The sequence below is a fragment of the Haliaeetus albicilla genome, chromosome Z, assembly GCF_947461875.1.
Source record: "Haliaeetus albicilla chromosome Z, bHalAlb1.1, whole genome shotgun sequence".
Classification (NCBI taxonomy): Eukaryota; Metazoa; Chordata; class Aves; order Accipitriformes; family Accipitridae; genus Haliaeetus; species Haliaeetus albicilla.
The window spans coordinates 70,447,180-70,466,145 of NC_091516.1; the positions used below are offsets into that span (position 1 = coordinate 70,447,180).

General features: G+C 38.5%; 1 protein-coding gene across 4 annotated transcripts in view; it reads right to left on the reverse strand.

Annotated features, from left to right (window-relative positions):
- MCTP1 (multiple C2 and transmembrane domain containing 1) overlaps nt 1-18,966 on the reverse strand; it is a 288,852-nt gene that overhangs the window by 103,423 nt on the left and 166,463 nt on the right. For all 4 annotated transcript variants that reach the window (XM_069777634.1, XM_069777635.1, XM_069777638.1 and 1 more), the window contains 2 exons: nt 13,540-13,726; nt 8,444-8,537 (listed from right to left, as the gene is read on the reverse strand). In XM_069777634.1, coding sequence (XP_069633735.1) covers nt 8,444-8,537; nt 13,540-13,726 — 281 coding nt within the window. The remainder of the gene's footprint in view (nt 1-8,443; nt 8,538-13,539; nt 13,727-18,966) is intronic.

Genomic DNA, 18,966 nt, shown 5'->3' on the forward strand with positions numbered 1-18,966 from the left:
ATTCTACCCAAATCCCTGTGTCTACTGAGGATCTTCCAACTAGCTCCCTGATCCGTGCCTTTTGTAGGCCTCCAGCTACTCTTCCAGTGACTTCAGAGGTACTTAACTCTATCGATCAGGAGGACATCCACAAAGGTCTTCTGAATACAGCCCTAAATGTGTGCTCAGTGCTGTGCAAGGGTAAGACGACCACCACCTGCTTAAGGCACTTACACTTTAAAAACATGCTCCCAGCACCACTGAAACCAGCACTTATGATTTTGAGCAATCCCATGACCTTAGTGGGACTAATCACTATTACACTTAGCACTGTTGGAAGGAATTCATGATAGAAGTAGTTAGTAAAAACCAGTGAAGTACACCTTCCAATTTACTGAAATCAGACCTGCAGTAAACCTCAATAAGAAGTAAAACAGATCTCATTAATCCATTTTGTTGCTGTAACATCTCATGCTTTTTGGACTCTACTTGTACAGTCCTAAGGGCTCCTGAAATGACAGAAATAAAGTGCTAAGTTACATAATATGCATAATAATCTGCAAGGGAAAGCAGAGTCTCTTTTGATGGATCTCCCTCACCTTTTTTTGCCCTTTACCCATTACAGACCTGGATTGTCTGAGAATGTCCCCTAGAAGGAACTCTACTTTGTAATGTGGGCTACCACTGAAAAAAAATTAAAGAACTACTTATCTTTTGAAGCTTCCCATTTTATTCATCATGCCACACATTGCATCTAGTTTGACAGATATCCTTGTTTTGCTATGCTGTATTGCATTTAATCTTTAGACAGTCAGCAAGACTGGAGCACAAACTGAGATTACTTTACTTAGATCTAAGTAAAGTATTTTACTTCAGTCAACCCTGTGTCCTTCATGTTGTGCCCTTCATGTTAATTAACATGTTAGTCTTTTACTTGTCACCTTACTTCTCAGAACTACCACATCCCCCTGGATGAACTGTATACCCATCAGCTGAAACCTGCCCAACTCTACGACAGTGGTTAAGCTGCAAGAGAGGCTAACCAGGAACTAGAGAGGTCTTATTTGTTATTTGCTTCAAAACTCAAAATCTCCCACAGCCCAGGAAGTCCTTCACAAAAGAAATAGTCAGTTCAGAGCTCAGATTAATTCTCTGGATCTCAGAAGGTTGGTCACTGGAATAACTTTTTTCCCCCCAGCAAGTATATAAAATACACTTTTTCCTCACAGAAGAGAGACCTAAATAGTGACAAATTTTAACTGCTTCTCAAAATATTTAGAACTCAACCTCCACGCAGTTTTAGCTTCTGGATGTTCTTCTCAAGTAGCTACAGCACCACATTGCCTAACAGTTCTGCCGTGTTTTTCACTTGTAGAAGTTTGGGAAAGGTCCTTTCCACCAGTTCAAAGACCACAGGACTTCCACATTTGTAGATCAGCTGGCTCGCTATGCTGGAACTCATCAGCAAGCACCAAAGATGTTAGGTGGCTTGTGAACCCTTGTGAACTTATGTTCTAGGGCTGGTGGACTGGTCTCAGACATGTGTCACTGCAGCCCATCTTCCAGGCTGGAGGTGAGCTCAACTCTGCCCAACAAAATGTTGGGCATCATCTCAAATTCAACTCCAAAAGTACTGCTTTTTCAGAAGTGACCAAATGACATGTGACCAATTCAGATGCAACTATCTTTTGCCTGTACAAATATGAACTTTACCTGAAAATTAGAGCTGTCAAACTGCAATACAATATAATTCATATTTCTGGGCAAATTAAACAGATACAGCCTTCAACTGTCCCTGAAGGGGAAGTTGTCCAATAAAAATTTTGATTCTTGGTAGATTGTTTTCCCAGCAAAAATTCATTTTGGGGCACAGCAATTCTTCCAAATAGGGACTTCAATTCAACGTAATTGCACTTCTGCACTCACTTTCTAGCTCCAATTGTACACAAAGCAGAGTTCTCCCTGATGAAAAGCTATCAAAGCTTAAATTTACATTTCTTGCTTGCCATGTTTTGCACAAGTTAAACTGTGATGTCCTTTTATTATAAAAGTCTATTAAATACATGCATTTGTCTCCAGAAAAATGCATGTCATCTGCATATTATTTGGTTAATATTGTAGAAAAGAAGACTTTAGTAAACAAACATATGGACACATCCATATTTTATGCAGTAAGATGATTCCCTCTTTTAGAGTGGCAAAAACCACCTGTGTACAGTCATAAACATCTTGCTCTTCTGTTTTCAATCTTTGAAAATCCAGCCTGTAGGAAAGAAAATAAAAAACCAGAAAGACCACCAGTCACTGTAGAACAACTCTTTCTTTCTTAATCAGGGCTGCCCTGGACTCTTACAAGGAACTACCATGGGTGCAATTGCTTTTCAGAGTAGATGCAAGCCAATAAGCATACAGCAGATCTACCTGTCCCCCTGATAAATTTATTGTACTTCATAAGGATTAATTCCCAAGGGACAGCAGATGGCATGGGGCGAGCTCCCCATGAGCCCTGTAGAGATACTTCTACCATGGCTGCAGGAAGCATGCATTGCTTCAGTATACATCCAGAGACACAAACAATTTCCTAGTTTTGTTTCTTCAACAGTTTTCTCAACAAAAGGACCCACATGGCAGGCTAAATAGAGATTGGCATTTAGTATTTACCTGCCACTGATCAGTCCATAAAGTTATATGAAGTGACAGAAAGTCAGCTCCAGCATTGAGTAGACCATGAACTGATTTTATGCAAATCACTGACTTTATTCTGAACTAAGTATTACATGAATTTTTGCATTCTTGAAATTACATTATCAAAACTGAACTAGAATCACAAAGACTACCAAAAATGTTTTGGATAGTTTAAAAATTTAATAAGAGATCCCAATTCCATTTCTACTTTTAACAGTCAAGTTCACAAACCACAACTTCGCAAAGTTCAACCAAGTTTAACGTGGTTATGAAAGCTGAAATATTGTTTGAATATTTCATAGGCTATTATGGTTCTCCCCTACCGCTGGCCATGCCTGTCCATTATGGATCTAAGTCCCCACAGCCAAAAAAGGCCTTTATTTTGGGGGAAGACAAGACAGCCAGTTCATGACTCTGGGGGGGCAGTGCCACTCATGCAGACGCTAATGTCACTAATGTTGTTCCAAGCTCCCTGCCAGCCAGCTGCTTGCAACAGAGCAGTCAGTCTGACCTTTGGCCAGGAGAAGGAATGGCTCAATAGCATGAGAAGCTGCCTTATCTAATGGATTAAGTACAGGACCCAAGCCAAATGCCAGCTTTGACAAGGACTTGCTCTGTCAGCCTTAGCTGAGTCAGTTAACCTTTCTTAATTTTCCATCTTTAAAATGAGAATGATAATTCCTCCTTAACAGTGGCGCTGCGAACATGTTGCAACGGACTGGTATCATGAATGTGTGAGATATCTTACCAGGCAATTCAATGTAGTGCCACAATCATGTTAAATTCATTTCCACAGAATACTTACAGAATGAAAAAAAAAAAAAAAGTTAATAATCACAAGTATATTTAATTCTAAATGCTATGGTTAACCAAAAATGTTTTTTAAATCCTAATTTTGCCACTAGTATCCTAAAACTGCTACTTTCTTAAAATAAAGTAGTTCTGCAGTACATGATATTGGACCGATGTCTTCAGGCAACCTATATGATAGGACCAGGTGAGATTTTATCTACCATAGAATACTGCCCATCTAGTAGATTTCCGTACTTTGTGAAGATAATTCAAGTGTATATTGAAATCCGGTTGCACTAATTGACAGAGCAAATTACTTTTGGAACCATATTTCCAAAGGGCCTCTGAATTTATTCCTTCAATTTTACATGCATGGGCTTCCATACCTTTGTGAATTTTACGTTTGTGTACATCACTCTGACATTTCCTAGCATTTGAAGAACAATTTCAAAGACTATTTTTGCACATGTGGTATTAGGACATTTTAGTAGAACAGATTTTAGCAAACTCATTTACATTCTGCACATTTAGCCATCTTGGTATCTTCATCCTACTTTCAAGTACTTTAATCAAAATTTTAACATGGAATTTTCTTAGAAGAGAGGCTGAATTCCAGACATAAAACTGAAAAAGAAGAAAAAAAAAATTCTGCCTCATTTTCTATGCTTCGTTTCTGTTCTTCAGAGGAGGAGAAGCCTGAAAAGCTTTTGACTGTAAACCTAAATATCACCGAGCTCTTTAGTAAAATCTGTCTGATACACCAGGTTCTGAAATCACAGTACCCAAAAAAACCCGCAGACAATTGATTAATAATGAGGTCAGAAATACAAATAAATTTACTTCTAATGAAGACTGGAGACACAGTAATCAAAGTGTTAAAAATTCATTTCATGCACATCTCATTTGCCTCTTAGCTGATATTTATCACATAATTCTGTGAGAAAGTAGAGGCCTGAGATGCTCCAGATAAATGTCTCAATTAATTGTACAGAGGTAGCCCTCTTTGAGCTGAACCAGAGCTGTGAGCTCTTTATTAAAAGCACTATTCTGTAGCCTGTAACCTTGTTCCTTGACTCCTCTCTAGTTTCCAATTTAAACAAGTCCCCATGCGGCCCGCTCTAAAGGGCTTTGTCTCCCTGTCATTGTTAAGAGAGCCGAGGCATCCTGGAAGTGTGAAATCAGACCTCATGAGCTGAACGGTTCCCCAGGGAACGCCGGACCGCGCAGAAGGTCAAAGTCATGGGCTGGACCATCTGAAAGCGTCTGATCGCCGGTCTGTGACACAGCACGCAGGGTGGGGGCAGGGGGAGCGGGGAGCCAGGGGGCTAGAATTGAACACGTCTTAATTAAAGCCCAAAGACAGCAAAACAAACTGTTTTCCAGGCAGGCCATCGCGCGGAGCTTGGATTTTGCTCTGCTAATGAATCCGAGTCGCTAACCATTATTCCTTAAAATAATGGGACTTTTTGCTGAAGTTGATCAAACCTGTGGCACATCTTTTCCCACCCTGCCTGCTTCTCGCCAATTATAAGGCAGAGGTTTTGAATTTTGCTTCGTGGTACAAGGAAAAGGAGGAACGCATCTGCCCCAGCAAAGGAGACGCAAGCACTGCCTGCAAAGGCAGCAGCCTTCCTCCATGACCCAGCTGTACCTCACTTTGCTGCAGAAGGAATATTCTTAGCTGACTATTGCCTAAACTGGCACTAGGTCATGGTGAAGGGTCTACTGCTTTCCAAAACTCGTATGGGTTGGGTGAACAGAACAGGTATTAATTTCAGAGGCCGACTGGCACGATGAGTCCACTGCACTGTGCGTTTTACTGCACCATCGGAATATTTCCTCGCGAAAAAGGACGTCGCTGTAGGCACGCAGGCTGCAACGCCAGGGCTCCGCAAGCAGCCGAACCCTCGAGAAGGTCTGCCTCTCTTCCAGAGGAACCACAAGCAAGCAAAGATGTGGGCAAAGGGGAAAATGTGACTTCTTTTAGCTGAGGATTTAGGGAGAAAATAGTCTTGCGCTGAATAGCTAAAACGCAATGGGAGATTTAAATGACACTTTCTTCTCACGAGGAGAAGGAAAAAGTAAACGCCACACTCAGTGTCTTTCCATTTGTTAGATTATAGTTTCAAAAAAACACATAAAAAATACGTATTTTCCAGCAAGGGGTATTTGCTGTGACCACAATTTGCAACAGAACATGACTTTGCATGAAATTGTGTTTTGACCATGGACAGATGCTGTTTCGCTGGGGGAAACATCCTCATAGACCTGGCAATTCTCTCAAAGGCTCCAGTCCTGGAAGACACTCTTATTTTTCAGCTCTCCCCAAAATCAAGGTTAGCTTTCAAGCACTGGGGGGGAATCTCTTAACCCCTCAGTAGTCCTCCCTTTCCTAGACTTCCTTGCAAGCAGACTGAGTGAGAAGTCTCACTTTGTTCTTTTCTGGGGTATTTTTAAACCCCAGTGATGGCACGTTCGAGCAGGGTCCCACTTTCAAACCAGTAGTGCCCACTTGCTCCCCGTGCGCACAACTTCACCGAAATTTCAGCCCACCCTGGCGCCTTGTTCAAGGCGTGTGTATGTGGGGGGGTTGTAAACTGAGGCCTGAAACACCACCCTTTATCTCTCTCTTTTTAAAAAAAAAATCTGCACTAACGTTAATCATTTGAAGTGCACTGTCCAACACTGGGCTATTGAGACTGGAGAAAAAACTGCCCTCAACTATCAACAGTTTATTAGGGGCTTAACTGAAGTGACCTACTGTAGTAGCATTCAGCTGAACAAGGCTATGGGCTTTCTGTGGAAAGGAGGAGAATTGAGGGTTTCATTAAAAAGTAATTTGTGCTTTTTACTCATTCATTCAATGGGAGTCTCAATTGCTCTTTATTCACACAGAGTTAATACAGTATTACAATGCTGCTCAATGAATGTATGGTAACAAAAGAAAAATTTCGCATTTTGAAAGGAGAAAAAAAAAAATCCTTGCAACTGTAGTAAGATTGATGACTACTTAAAAGATTACAGGAATCTTTTCCCGTCTATGCTTATGCTTAATGATGGAATATTAAGGATTTTTAAAATCCACTCAGTCCAAACTAACAAATTTTGATTTATTACTTCACATCAAAAGATTCCTGAAAGTGAAATGGGATATGTTCAGCAGACAGGAAACAGAGCAAACCACACAGGTACTATACAGGTGTTTCAGCTACTTTTCTGACTCAGGGGAGGACAAAAGATTAACTCTGAATAAAAAATATAGTAAGAAGAGCAAACTAGTCCTTAGCTTTTACTCACACAAGCAATCCTGAGTTGTGTAAGTTATATCACTGATGACAGCACTCTCCACACTGACTAATAAGTATTGCTCAGTTGAATAAAGGTGGAGGGTCAAGTTTTATACAATTTTTGCAAACATGATTTATTGACAATCACCAAATAACTACTTTGAGTTATTTCTAAATATTACTATTTGAAGTTTAATCTGAAACAAATGATCTGTACATACCCACAAGTTACTAAAAATAGCTATAAATTACTACAGTACTTAAAAAAAAACCCTTTTCAAAATACCAGGTATTTTCGTCCACAATATACAGTGATTTCTCTAATGTCTGGAATGCACAGCCATCTTACAAAACATATCTGCTGTATAAATGTTTTTTCTTGCTAACGAACAAAAGATGTGGGACGCGGGAAGGTATTGAGTATTCTTCCTCATATTCCTGACTGTCATTCTAAATGCAATGTCTGAAAATTTTTGGTAGCTCTGTACATCTTTAATTGAATCAAATGTATTTCCAAAAAATTTGTTCAACCAGCACAAACGACATGTTGATCTGGAAAAGTCGAAGACTGAACGAGGTCAGGGACTGAATTATCCCATTTGCCCCTGAATAACTTAATCTCTCTCTCTGTTCAGACCACATTGGATTATAAGGTCAAAGCAGAGTGAGGAATCTTTAGAAGCATTTCTCCAACCTCCCTGAAAATAGAATCTGTTATTTTGCGTGCCACAAACTGGATGATCAGTTTCAGCAATAAAATGTTTGCTCTGTTACCTTGTCTGAGAAAAAAAATAAATACTGGTACTCATGCTAATTTACAAAGAACTATTAAAAAGTGCTTATGTTCCTATATACCTACATCTGCTCCTATAACAGAACATGTATGTCCAAACTGCAGTTAAACCAGCTAGGTTAGTATAGTTTCCTTTTTTTTCTTCCTTTTTTTTTTTTTTTTTTTTTTTTTTTTAAAGCAGAGATGGCTATTTTCTGACACAGAAGAAGCTCATTTTGCTCCATTCAACTTGTGCACTGTGAAGGTGATTGTACTTACAGGAGATAACTTGGACATTTCTGGAGACATATGGTCAGTATGGCTGAAATACTTTTTCTTTATTTTGAAAAGCAAAAGGTTAAATTATCCATTCTGCTTATTTCACATAAAATAGAAAATAAAAAAAAGATTCTTCTTATTTCCCTTCTTAAACAGATAAGCAGTAGTTATGGGAAACTGCATTTATTTGAAATATCTGAAACCAACAGCAGTCTTGCTAAATATCTGGCAGATATCAAGCAGTTCTTTTGGCAACAACTTTGAAGTAGTCTCTAAGTCTAGCACCTTTCATTCGCCTTGTCCTCTGGAATTCAGCTTTAATTTGGATAATTTTGTATATATTTATCTACTAGAAAAAGAAGTATTTTCTACGTATTTTTTCCAGGAACTCTGATGGAGAAAAACATATATTTTACCCTTCTGAGAAATAACCTACATAGGGCTCTGCTAGCATTAGAATGACTTGCAGCCTTGCTTACAAAAGTTTTGTTTGTGTGCGGATTTCTTCCTTAATGAGCAGGAGGTGAGACTGTGTAAACCGAAAATAATCTTCAGATAAACTTCTGTTTTAAACGTATTTTTTTTCACTTCTAAAAAGGCCCAGTCTTACTATGATATTTACTGTCACAGAAACTAAATGAATCCTTGCCTGTGACATCAGCTGCCATCAATGCTTCTGCCCTGATGACCTTCACCTGAAGAAATCCCACATCCTTCAGGTTATGGAACATCATCATTGGACGCTAAAAAATAGAAAAAAGAAAAATAATTCTGGATTGCAAAAACAACAAATCAAAAGCAATATTAGTAGTCTCCTCCCTAGCCCAGATACAAGTTAGTGTAATTCTGGCTAATGTATTCATACTTTTAAACATTATTTTCTGAAGAGTGTACAGTTGTCAGTGTTTCTTTCAGTATTTTGCAACTTACCAATGAAAAATGCAAAGGAAAAATCAGAATATGAATGATTATATAACACTAATTCTACTGAATTAAACCCCTATTAGTACATGAACCACTGCCCATCAAAATTTTAAATTATAGCAGTGTATTAACAAAATTAATACAAACAATAAAACACTTCCTCTCCCTGAATACTTTTGTGAGATCTATGTTCACATTTTCCCTTTGATGACTCCAATAATATTTTGAACAGTGACTTCAGGCCAATATTTTATTTGTTATAGTTGACCATTACATGCAAGCTTGCATATAGTATACATGTATATATAAGCTTGCATATAGCTTGCAAGATAATATGAGTAAAAACAATCAAAAGAGTATTGTAACAACTTAATTTTCATAATAATCACGTGCAAAAAAGATCAAAAGCATGAATTAAAAGATGGTTCCAATTCCATGGCAGAAAGCTCTTACTATAAATCATTAATTTTTTTAAACATAAATTTCTGCAATATTTACATATATTAAAAAGAGGATGAAAAAATTAAAGAATAGACTAACACTTGCATATTTATTCACCCAACATCATTTTAGAAAGCTGCTTGGAAAGTGTGTTCTGTTGCTGCTCTTTTTTCAAATAACTAGAAGTAACAAAGTGGGAGTATTGCACCAGTTAGGTGTTATATGCTAAAACTCTCAAGCTCTAACTTTGAATATAATTTAAAAGTTGCAGAATTTAAAATGACAGAACATCTAATGCAACTTTGAATCTGCAATCAATTAATAACAAACCTGGCATAATAATTCAGTTTTCAGATAACTAGAAGAGGAACTCCAAAAGAGGAGACTAAAATTATATTTTCAAATCCATTTTAAATCATATATGTATGTGGCCTAATTTTTGGTTGGCTTTGCAAACCTTCTTCATAAATACTAGCACATACCTTTACTTCGAAGTATTTTAAAATCTGGACTAATGCATTTAATGCCTGTGGCCTTTTCTAAAATTTTAATGCAGTGCAGGTGAAACCTTTTCCACTGCTTTTGATAATGTCCAGATTTCTAGAGAATGCAAACATCAGGTAAAACACGAAGCCAACAATTCTTTAATTTATGAAGGCAAAATCGACTGTTATGGAAAACCAGAATAAATTACATCACTGATCTGAAAACCAGAGGTGATGCTTAAATGAAATATTAAATGTCAGCTCGCAAAAACTACAACATGTTTATGCATAGATAATCTACCCATTAAAATGTTAGACATATAATATGCATCCCTGTCTTTTTATTAATAAGACAATTCTAACAGTTAAATCACACTCTGATATTAGTTTCACAAGCCCCAACTGACCATTTACTGTTTACAGCGGAGGTTTGACCTTGGTATACTGAACTGTGGAATCCAGGTAAGTGCAGTGCCCCACATGCTACCTACGTACAAATACATGCATGCATGTTATCACAGGATAATGGCTAATAAATTTTTACCATTTTTAGTATGTTAATCATCAGAAACATGGCTTAAAAATTCTGATGGTCAACTTTAATCAGTGCACGCTCAGTCCCCTGTTTATGTGCTTACAGGCTGAGGGTGGCAGAGACAGTGTTACGGATAGCTCTGCTATAATTCAAAAGCATGTTGGCACCATCCCTCATTTATTACAATAATGATCAAGGTTTGGAAGCTTCTTATCAGAACTGGTACCACAACAGAGATAATTCTGCCTTAATACCATGATGAAAGTGAAAAGATTTACAAAAATGTTTCCACATTACACCCAACTTTCCCAATGACCGAAACAAACACCAGGCTGCAGAAAGAAAACAAAGCAAAAACCAAACACAGAGCGAGCCAAGCAACTGCCCCCCTTCCTGCAATGCCGAACAGTCCCCTTTTTTCCAAATTTCATCCCGGTAAGCTCATTCTGCAAAAAGGCAACAGTGCTGTATTTCACTTCGCTACCTTTGTTGGTATGCAGCAGAATAATTATTTTTAACTTTTAGTTCCAGCAAGTCAGCTGGCTTAGATTCATTTACTGCACATCGTGACTGTGGAGACTGCTGAAAATGTATACAATGCCACGGCAGAGACTCTGGGAGAAGCAAATGACTTTAATACATTACTTTAAATACATAACTTTAAGTAATGATTTATCAGATGATATTCTGTCTTCTTATTTGTGATTATTGTTGAAGGCCTCAAAACCCGCATGGTTTCTGAAGCCTGAAATTTCCATAGCAGAGGAATCCGTGATTTGCTGTGAATCTTTTCAGCCCTCAATAGATGGGAAAAGATTGAAATGCTCTGGAGATGAGTCCTCTTTATTTTTTTAATGAAAGGCTGTATAATATATTTTCTGTATGGCTGCAGCAGCTGTCAGGGAGAGCATCTCAGTTCAGCTCTATTATGGGAGAAGCAATACCCCATCCTATGGCATCGAGATACACTGAGGGGCCAGTACTGATTGACAGCTTGTCACCATGACGTCTTATTCCATCTCTGTTATGGAGAAAATTAATGTCACACCACCAGCCTTATGACTCGCTGTCATCTTAGAACTGCTCACCTTTTATCAATGCTCTAAATAACATTTCAAGCCCATCGTCTCACGGTGGACAATCTGGTCAAGGGACATTAAATCGGATGACTGTGAAATGTCATAATAAAAATGGAATGCTAACAACTTCTTCTCTAAACTAGCTCCTCTGGTTTTTAAACTGTGACAAGGGGGACCGCGGGTTCAGCACACCCGTTCTGAAAAGGTCATACAATCTCTCTTGGTCTGTACCCATTAATGCGCCCCCCTCCTCACCCCAAAAGGAATTAATCTTTTCAGACAATTGTGGTAAAATAATGGTTCAAACAGTAATGCCTGTTTAATTTGTAAGGCTCTGATGTTCAGCTACAAATGGTTAAATGACAGTAATAGAGTCATTTTCCAAGGCTATTTGATCTGATGGCAAGGTCAGCTCATTAACTGTTTTTGGCTGCAGAAAGGGTGCAAAATACATTTCTCAAATGGAAGCTAGATTTTTTAAGAGGACAAAAAATAAACCCCAAAATACAGGCATTCAATGGGTAACGCTACATCTTGCTAATTGCATACTCTTTGTATCGGTTCTCAAGTAGAGATATGGATACCAAAGACGAATGAAACATCAGTGAAAATAAACTATTTGAATTTCGTTAATCCTTGTCATTTCTTTCTTCTGCTGCCCATCAGTCATTTTAATAAAAACAGTAAAATTATCAAAAAGGTATATCAACGCTACAATTTTCAAAAACACATAATGAGAAATCCATGCCTCTGCAATATGAACATCTTCCAAAAATATAAGTGTTTTCAAATGCATACAGTAATGTAAATATAAGAAAAGACACATATCCATGAATATGTAAGAAATGGAAATAAATAGATCAATCTTACACCACATAATTATGCTTTACACCGGGGACAAAAAATTGAGAATTTAGAAAAACCGATTAATAATACACAGTCGCAACATGTTTCTATACTGTGACTAAATTATCAAAACCATCAGTATCACTTGACTGCCATATCATCACACACAATAATCCACAGAAATAGGGTATTGTTGCACTTGCTAGCAAGAAGTGTGTCACCTCAAAAACGTATCCATCAGAAATTTATTATATTTATAAAGATCTATTCTGACAACCACAGACTGTCTTGGTGGATTCAAAAATGTGCAATAACTCCCTTAATTGTAATTATTTTTCAAAGATGGTGCACAATACCTTAGCTCTCAGTTGGTTTAGGAATATTATGTTTAGCCTCACTAAGTCACCTCTATTAAACTGTGTTTATGATAACACTATTGGTGTATGAGTTGTACAAGCATTAGCAGACAGCTGATTCAGTGGAGATAGCCAGAATAAATTTGCTGAAGCGCACATCCTGCTAATCTGTTTGAAGAATATTGTACAGCATTAGTACTAGCACTTCATGTTATCTGCACAGCCTGATAAGGTACATCTTTATTAAATTCAGTTATTGAAAGGATGTCAGTCATGAAATAGGAATATTTTAAAATCTAAAAAAAATTAAGCGGCTCTTTGTTAGTCAGAGCTTGGTTTAACGGCTGAGTGTCTAGAGAAGCCTTTCTAAACACCTGGCAGCATTGTACAATAAAAGCTTTGTAATTTTAAGTGGAAATAGCTTTTTTTTTTTTTTTTTTCTTTCTCCCTGTGTAGTGAGACAGTTACTTTTACTGATTTAGGTATTAGCAAATGCTGGAGTAAGAGCTCCCCTCTCTGTTCCTTTGATAAAACTACACAGATTCTGTGTAATGTGAGGATGCTGGGAAATGAAAATAATTTGCTAAAGAATATTTTGAAATGGAAATATTGTTTAAAACAATTATTTTGATGATACAAAATATTGCTCCGGCCTCTAATGTGCAGACAAAAAATAAAGTTTTCTTGCCCCTTAGCAGATGATCAACAAAAAGCCAAAAACTATTGGCACCTCAAACCATTTGGCACAAAAACTCACTAGAACCTGTACAGTCACTGACTGACCCCTTAGTTATTTTGTGCTGGGTAAAAACTATCTGCAAGGCAGTAAAATTAACTTCTTCATGTCACATGTTCATATCAAATAGCTGAATTACGACATAAAAAATAAGGAGGATTTGTAGCCTTCTTGATGTTACCTGTACCAGCCGTAATAGCATTACTGACACGTTTAAATGATTATCATTGTCTGAGCATGATAAGGATATAATGGATATATTTAGATATTCCCCCCACCCGATACTTATTATTTATACAAGCAAACATTTTCAAACAAAGGGCAAAAGAGAAGAACTCCATACATATCTCTTCAGTATCTCCTCTCGCTCCTTCTGGTCCTCCAGGGAGTTGACGGAGAGGTCAGAGATAGTGACCGCAGCTGAGGCTGTGAGAGTGACCAGCAACACCAGGCAGCCCTCTCCCTCCTCCAGTGGCATCTCCAACTTGTGGGTTTGTTCTTTACTCAGGGTCGACAGGTCAACCTGGCACCTAGAAACAAACATTCTCCATCAGCACCTGGTTTTCTTCACATCAAACAAGAGCACATTGGCTTACTTGCATTCAGCTGGACAAAAAAACAAATCAGTAGAAATTCCTTCCCAGCTTCTGGAAGGATTTCTCTTCAGCTTCAACCCATGGCTCTTGCTTGACTTTTTTTTTTTTTTTCCCAAAGCTACAACCTGTTATGTGTGTGAACAATAAATATTAAAAAGAACATACACTAGAAACAAGGTTAGCTAATATGCCTTACCTGAACGCAGTCAAAGAGAATTTTAAAAATCCAGCTTCAGATGCAAATTGTAGTTTTTAATTACACCACTTGTATAAGCACAAAACATAAGTTTTGATGTGAATGTTTTTGATACCATTCATCTAACAAGAGTAAAAATCCTCTCTTAAAAAGAAAAAATCTGTGTGGACTTAATTGTGATGGAGTTAACATGACTGAGCATAGAAAAACACGACTTGAGCACCACCCAAAAGGCTCAGCTCTCTTGCAGTAAGCTGTGCGTGGCTCAGGGTCAAAGCTTCATGCAGGCATCCAGGATAAAATTTGATGCCACAACCTCCTATATAATAAGATGTCTCACGTTGTAATGAGCAGAGACTGCTTATAACTGCGCAGAGTGGCTGAAGCCAATCTACCTTGCTTGATCCCTTTCTGAATAACCCTGGCTGTACCATACACTGAACTAATGAAGAATGGCTTCATATGTGCCAGGCAGCAGAAATAGCTTTGCAACACCTTAAAAAATGAAAGGCAGAGCATGGAAGGAAAAACAGTATCACTGCTAACAAAGAGCTGACCATCATTAAAGCAAGAATACCTTAGGGTTAGTAATTAGTCTGTGCGCAGCTTACAAGTTTTAATATTTTAATTTGTATAATTCATAAGTTTCAGCTTCCCTAGACCGCAACTCCAAGCATGTCTAGAAATTCAACGCCTGTGTCAAATGCAATGCTAGCTTGCACTGCACAGGAATTTCTGTGAAAAAGCACTATTTGGAATACTTCTACTTAGAGCATCCTCCAATAATGTTCTGCCAATTCATTACTCTAAATAAAAACAATAACAATACTGAAATAAAGTAAATGAATATATTGTACATATAGTTAAGCCACTGAATACTCTACTTTTAACAGCAATTATTTAATGTGACAAGCACATGTTCTATATGCCACCCTCACTAAACTAAACATCTAGCAAACTCTTTTCATAAAATGTCAATTGATTTTGAAGAGAAAGATAATGTGGTGACCGCAGGGCCAATAAACTGAGAAAAAGGTGGCAGACATGAATAAATAGGCATTTAAGGACAGGAAATAGCCAATTATGAGAATAAATGTGGCCTCATAAAATGGGCACTGTGCTATCACAGGCAGATTAGATTTGCTGCAGGAAAATTTCTTTTTAATTTTTTTTTTAAACATTTACTGTCTGTTGTGCAGCTGTCAAAATTAAACTACTGCAAAGCTCATACAGTAACAATGTTCAATTATTTCACAATGAAAAAAATTTCTAACTGACATAGCATTCTGAGCTTAATGTTTACTTTTATTTTGAACTCTTTGGATGATAACGAGCGAGAAATTAACAACAGTAAGGAAAGACTAAAGCTGTTGCTTTCAGTGCAGGCTGATGGTCAATACAAGTGTTTGTACATGTACATAGGCTGTCTAATTTTTATTTAGGCTGCAGTGAGAAGTATAAAGCCCTCCTTGAGATAACAAATACTGTAATGAAGCATTCAAAGCTAGGGTAAGTTAAGATGCCCCTGGTGTTAAATATTGTTTGATAATTTCTTTCAAAACAGATACCCCTCAAAAATACGTCTCTGCAACAATATTGCAACTTTAACGAATAATCATTGAAAGCTCCAGTCCAAACTCTCTTAAAGTCAGTAAAAGAATCAGAAAGTCATTATGATACAAGTAAAGCAGAAGTAATCCACCCCTCACTCAAAAACAGGCAACAAAAGCTACCGCCACTGCAACAAAAAACCCCTCCATGCATCAGAAAACTGCAAGGACTGTAAAATTACAGGATTTACATCAGAGCTACAAGCTCCAAGTTCTCCAATTCTTGAAGCTACAGCACTTTTGCAACATTAGTAGTCCATGCTATTTTTTATTTAGGCTAAAAGAAGCAACTGACAATTTGATTTTACCCATGCACCTTTCCTACAGCTATAAAATATTCCTAATAGCACCACATCTAGAATAGATTACGTGAGAAATATATCTCTATTGTCTGCTTGATAGATCTCCATGAACAGCCTATCACCAGCTTGTTATTTCCTAAAATCATACAAAGGGTAGGGGGTGATCTCAAAGCTTTTTCCAGTGAAAGCCTTAACCATTTTACAGGAGAAATATCCTCCAAAGGGCCTTCAGATAATTTGATAAAAAACTACGGTTATTCCATTAAGGAGTGTCACTATTGCACTTTATGAAAATCTAGGTTAAGAGTGTCTCTCTGCATCCACGGTGAGATGAAAGCACATTTCTCATTCTGCACCAAGTCCCCTCCTCTGGCCTCGCAGGAGATGCAGCTCACGTGTCTAACTCAAAGGTGCTGAGGCTCAAGGAGCATTCAGCACAAGGTGGGCACATCGGCGGCACATGCACTTCAGTTGGAAGATAACTTTGCAATTTACAGACACTGTAAGAAAAATTGCTATTTTTTTCCATTAATAGTTGAGTTTTTCATGAAAAAAAAAATCAGCTTTGTTTGCTCTCACACCAAATTTTCCAGCAAAAAAATTAAAACATTTTTTGTTACATCTACTTTGCCCTCAACAGATCTTTGCAAGGGACCAAAATGGTGAAGGAAGCCTGGTTTTATTAAGGTATTACCTAAGCACTAACCTTACCCTAGAATAACCTTTACAGACATCAGTAGGAAACCCACAAAACTCCTTTTTGGATTAGATTTCCTTACAAGCACTGAAGTTAACAAAATACTTGTAAAGATAAATAGCTTCGGAAAGTTCAAGTTGACAATGCCCCTCTACATTTTACTGATAGTATATACAAGTATTCCAAGCTTTAAAGCTTTAGCAATGCTGACTTTTACATCAGTTAAGATGTTCTCTTAAAAGACATTTGTCACCTACAACTGTTTCCATGGAGAACAAAGATGCTTTGAGGATGAAGGTGAACTTCAATGTTAACCAGAAAGTGGTGCAGAATGAGCATTGTGGTGGTAGAAATTTTGTCCCGTATTCTCAAACTGAGGACCATGAAAAATTACAGTCATTTTGAGAAGGCCGTAAGTTGCGTATGACCAGCGGCTGTCATACTGAAAGCAGGAGGAAAAGAGTAATTTTGGACAAGTGAGTTTCTTATGGAATGACGATTTACATGCGGCTGCTGGAAGAAGAAGTTCTCCACCTGTGAAGAGGTCAGCCAGGAAAATGATGGCAAAAATAGCCATTAATCCATTGACAGATTTTCAGGCATGGCTATAAATCACGTATCAGGGAATTTCAGTGTTTAGTGCAGTTTGAGTATTTTGCATTACTCCGCTGCCCGCGCTGTATGGTCCCTTCAGCGCACACCTCTGTCAGCATCAGGAGCGGTGGGCACTGGAACGATCCCCCCGGCTGGCTGACCCCTCGGGAAGAGGCACGGAGGCATGTCCCCCTGGACCACCTCTGCATATCAACATTATCAGGCACCGGGTGGATCTGGATTTTCAGGCCTCGAGAGATAAGAAGGGAAAAAAACCACGCAAGTGCCTCAAGCTCATGTGCCAAAGTATCATGGATAAGTTGCTGCAGAAACAGGGTACAGCTCCCATGGAGGAAGATTTGAAGATTCAAGGGGAATCCACCACTTCTCTGAAACTGTGTTCAGTGTGCTAATCGCCCAAACTGTTAGAAATACATTTCTGATTTATTTTTAATTTGAATATATCTGGCCTTTGGTTCTTTTTATGCCTTTCTTTACTCGGTTGAAAAAGCCTTCAGTGCTCTCTATTTTCTTCTAGTGAAGGTACTCATACACCATAATCATATCTCTTCTTGATCTTCCTTTTGATATGCTAAATACCTTCAGCTCCCTATACATTTCCTTGGAACACATCTCCTACAGCCCTCAAATGACTTTTTGTAACTTTTCTGATCCAGTGAAATTCTCCTGCATCCTTTTTAAAGTGTGGAAGCCAGAACTATATGTAGTGTTTTATTATCAGCATGTCTAAGAGGTAAAAATCACCTCCCCTCTCTAGTTCTTACAGAACCTGGAATGTAAGACCACGTTGGCACCCTGGTGAAATATCCTTGCTAATGAATGAATTACAAAGGTAGCAACATGACATAGAAGGCCTCTTAAAAGCCAGGTGGCCAGGCAAGGGAGAGACAGCAGATAGCGAGATCATTTTCTCACATGACAAAATAAAGCATAAAAGAGGAATTGGCACAATCCTAAGTGATAGGGACAGAAAAGCACCACTTGGCTACAACCCAGGCAACTTAATTATCATCATGACTTGTTCAGGAAGACAGCCTTTTAACTCCGCTGTGATCCAGGTCTATGCTGCTCCAAAGGATGCCAAGGAGAGGAAACTGTGAGATTCTGCAATTAGAACTGAGCTGGACACACATCAGAAGCAGCGAGGCATGAACTGCTACAATTTGTGAGACTCCGTATCCTTTATGAGCAGAGTACAATGTTCCAGTAAAATCAAGAAACAAACGGAGAGGGGAAATTCTGCAAAGCACCGGCAGAAAATGACACGGCTCAGAAAGACAGGACTGCAGTAACGTGAAGTTCTTGGAAGAACCAGAGCACGGCATTTTTAAGTGTAAAGATAACGAGAAAGAGATAAAATGACAGACCCCACACGGCGCTTGTGATAGGTGGTGGATAGGGGCGATAGACTGAAAACGAGGAAAGCTCCCAAAGGAGCTGGAGGCTGCAGCTCAGCTAAGTAGGACACAGACTGAGGGGGAGCGCGGTGGCGAGCTCGGGAAGCTGGAGAGGATCCCCGGCAAGCTGGGAGAGCGCTGCCTCGCCACAGAGATCAAGCAGGACCTGGGAAACGTGCTGTGCCGCAAGACGCAGAAAGCAGGGAAGAGCCCTGCCGTTTGGGTTAAGTCAGTCTCGGTAACGGGAATATGAGAGCTGCATGAAATACGGGACCATCTCACCGGTCACCGAGCAACACCTGAATACAGACAAGTGTTTATTGCTTGCTAAAAGAAATATGGTCCACGCCACAGAAT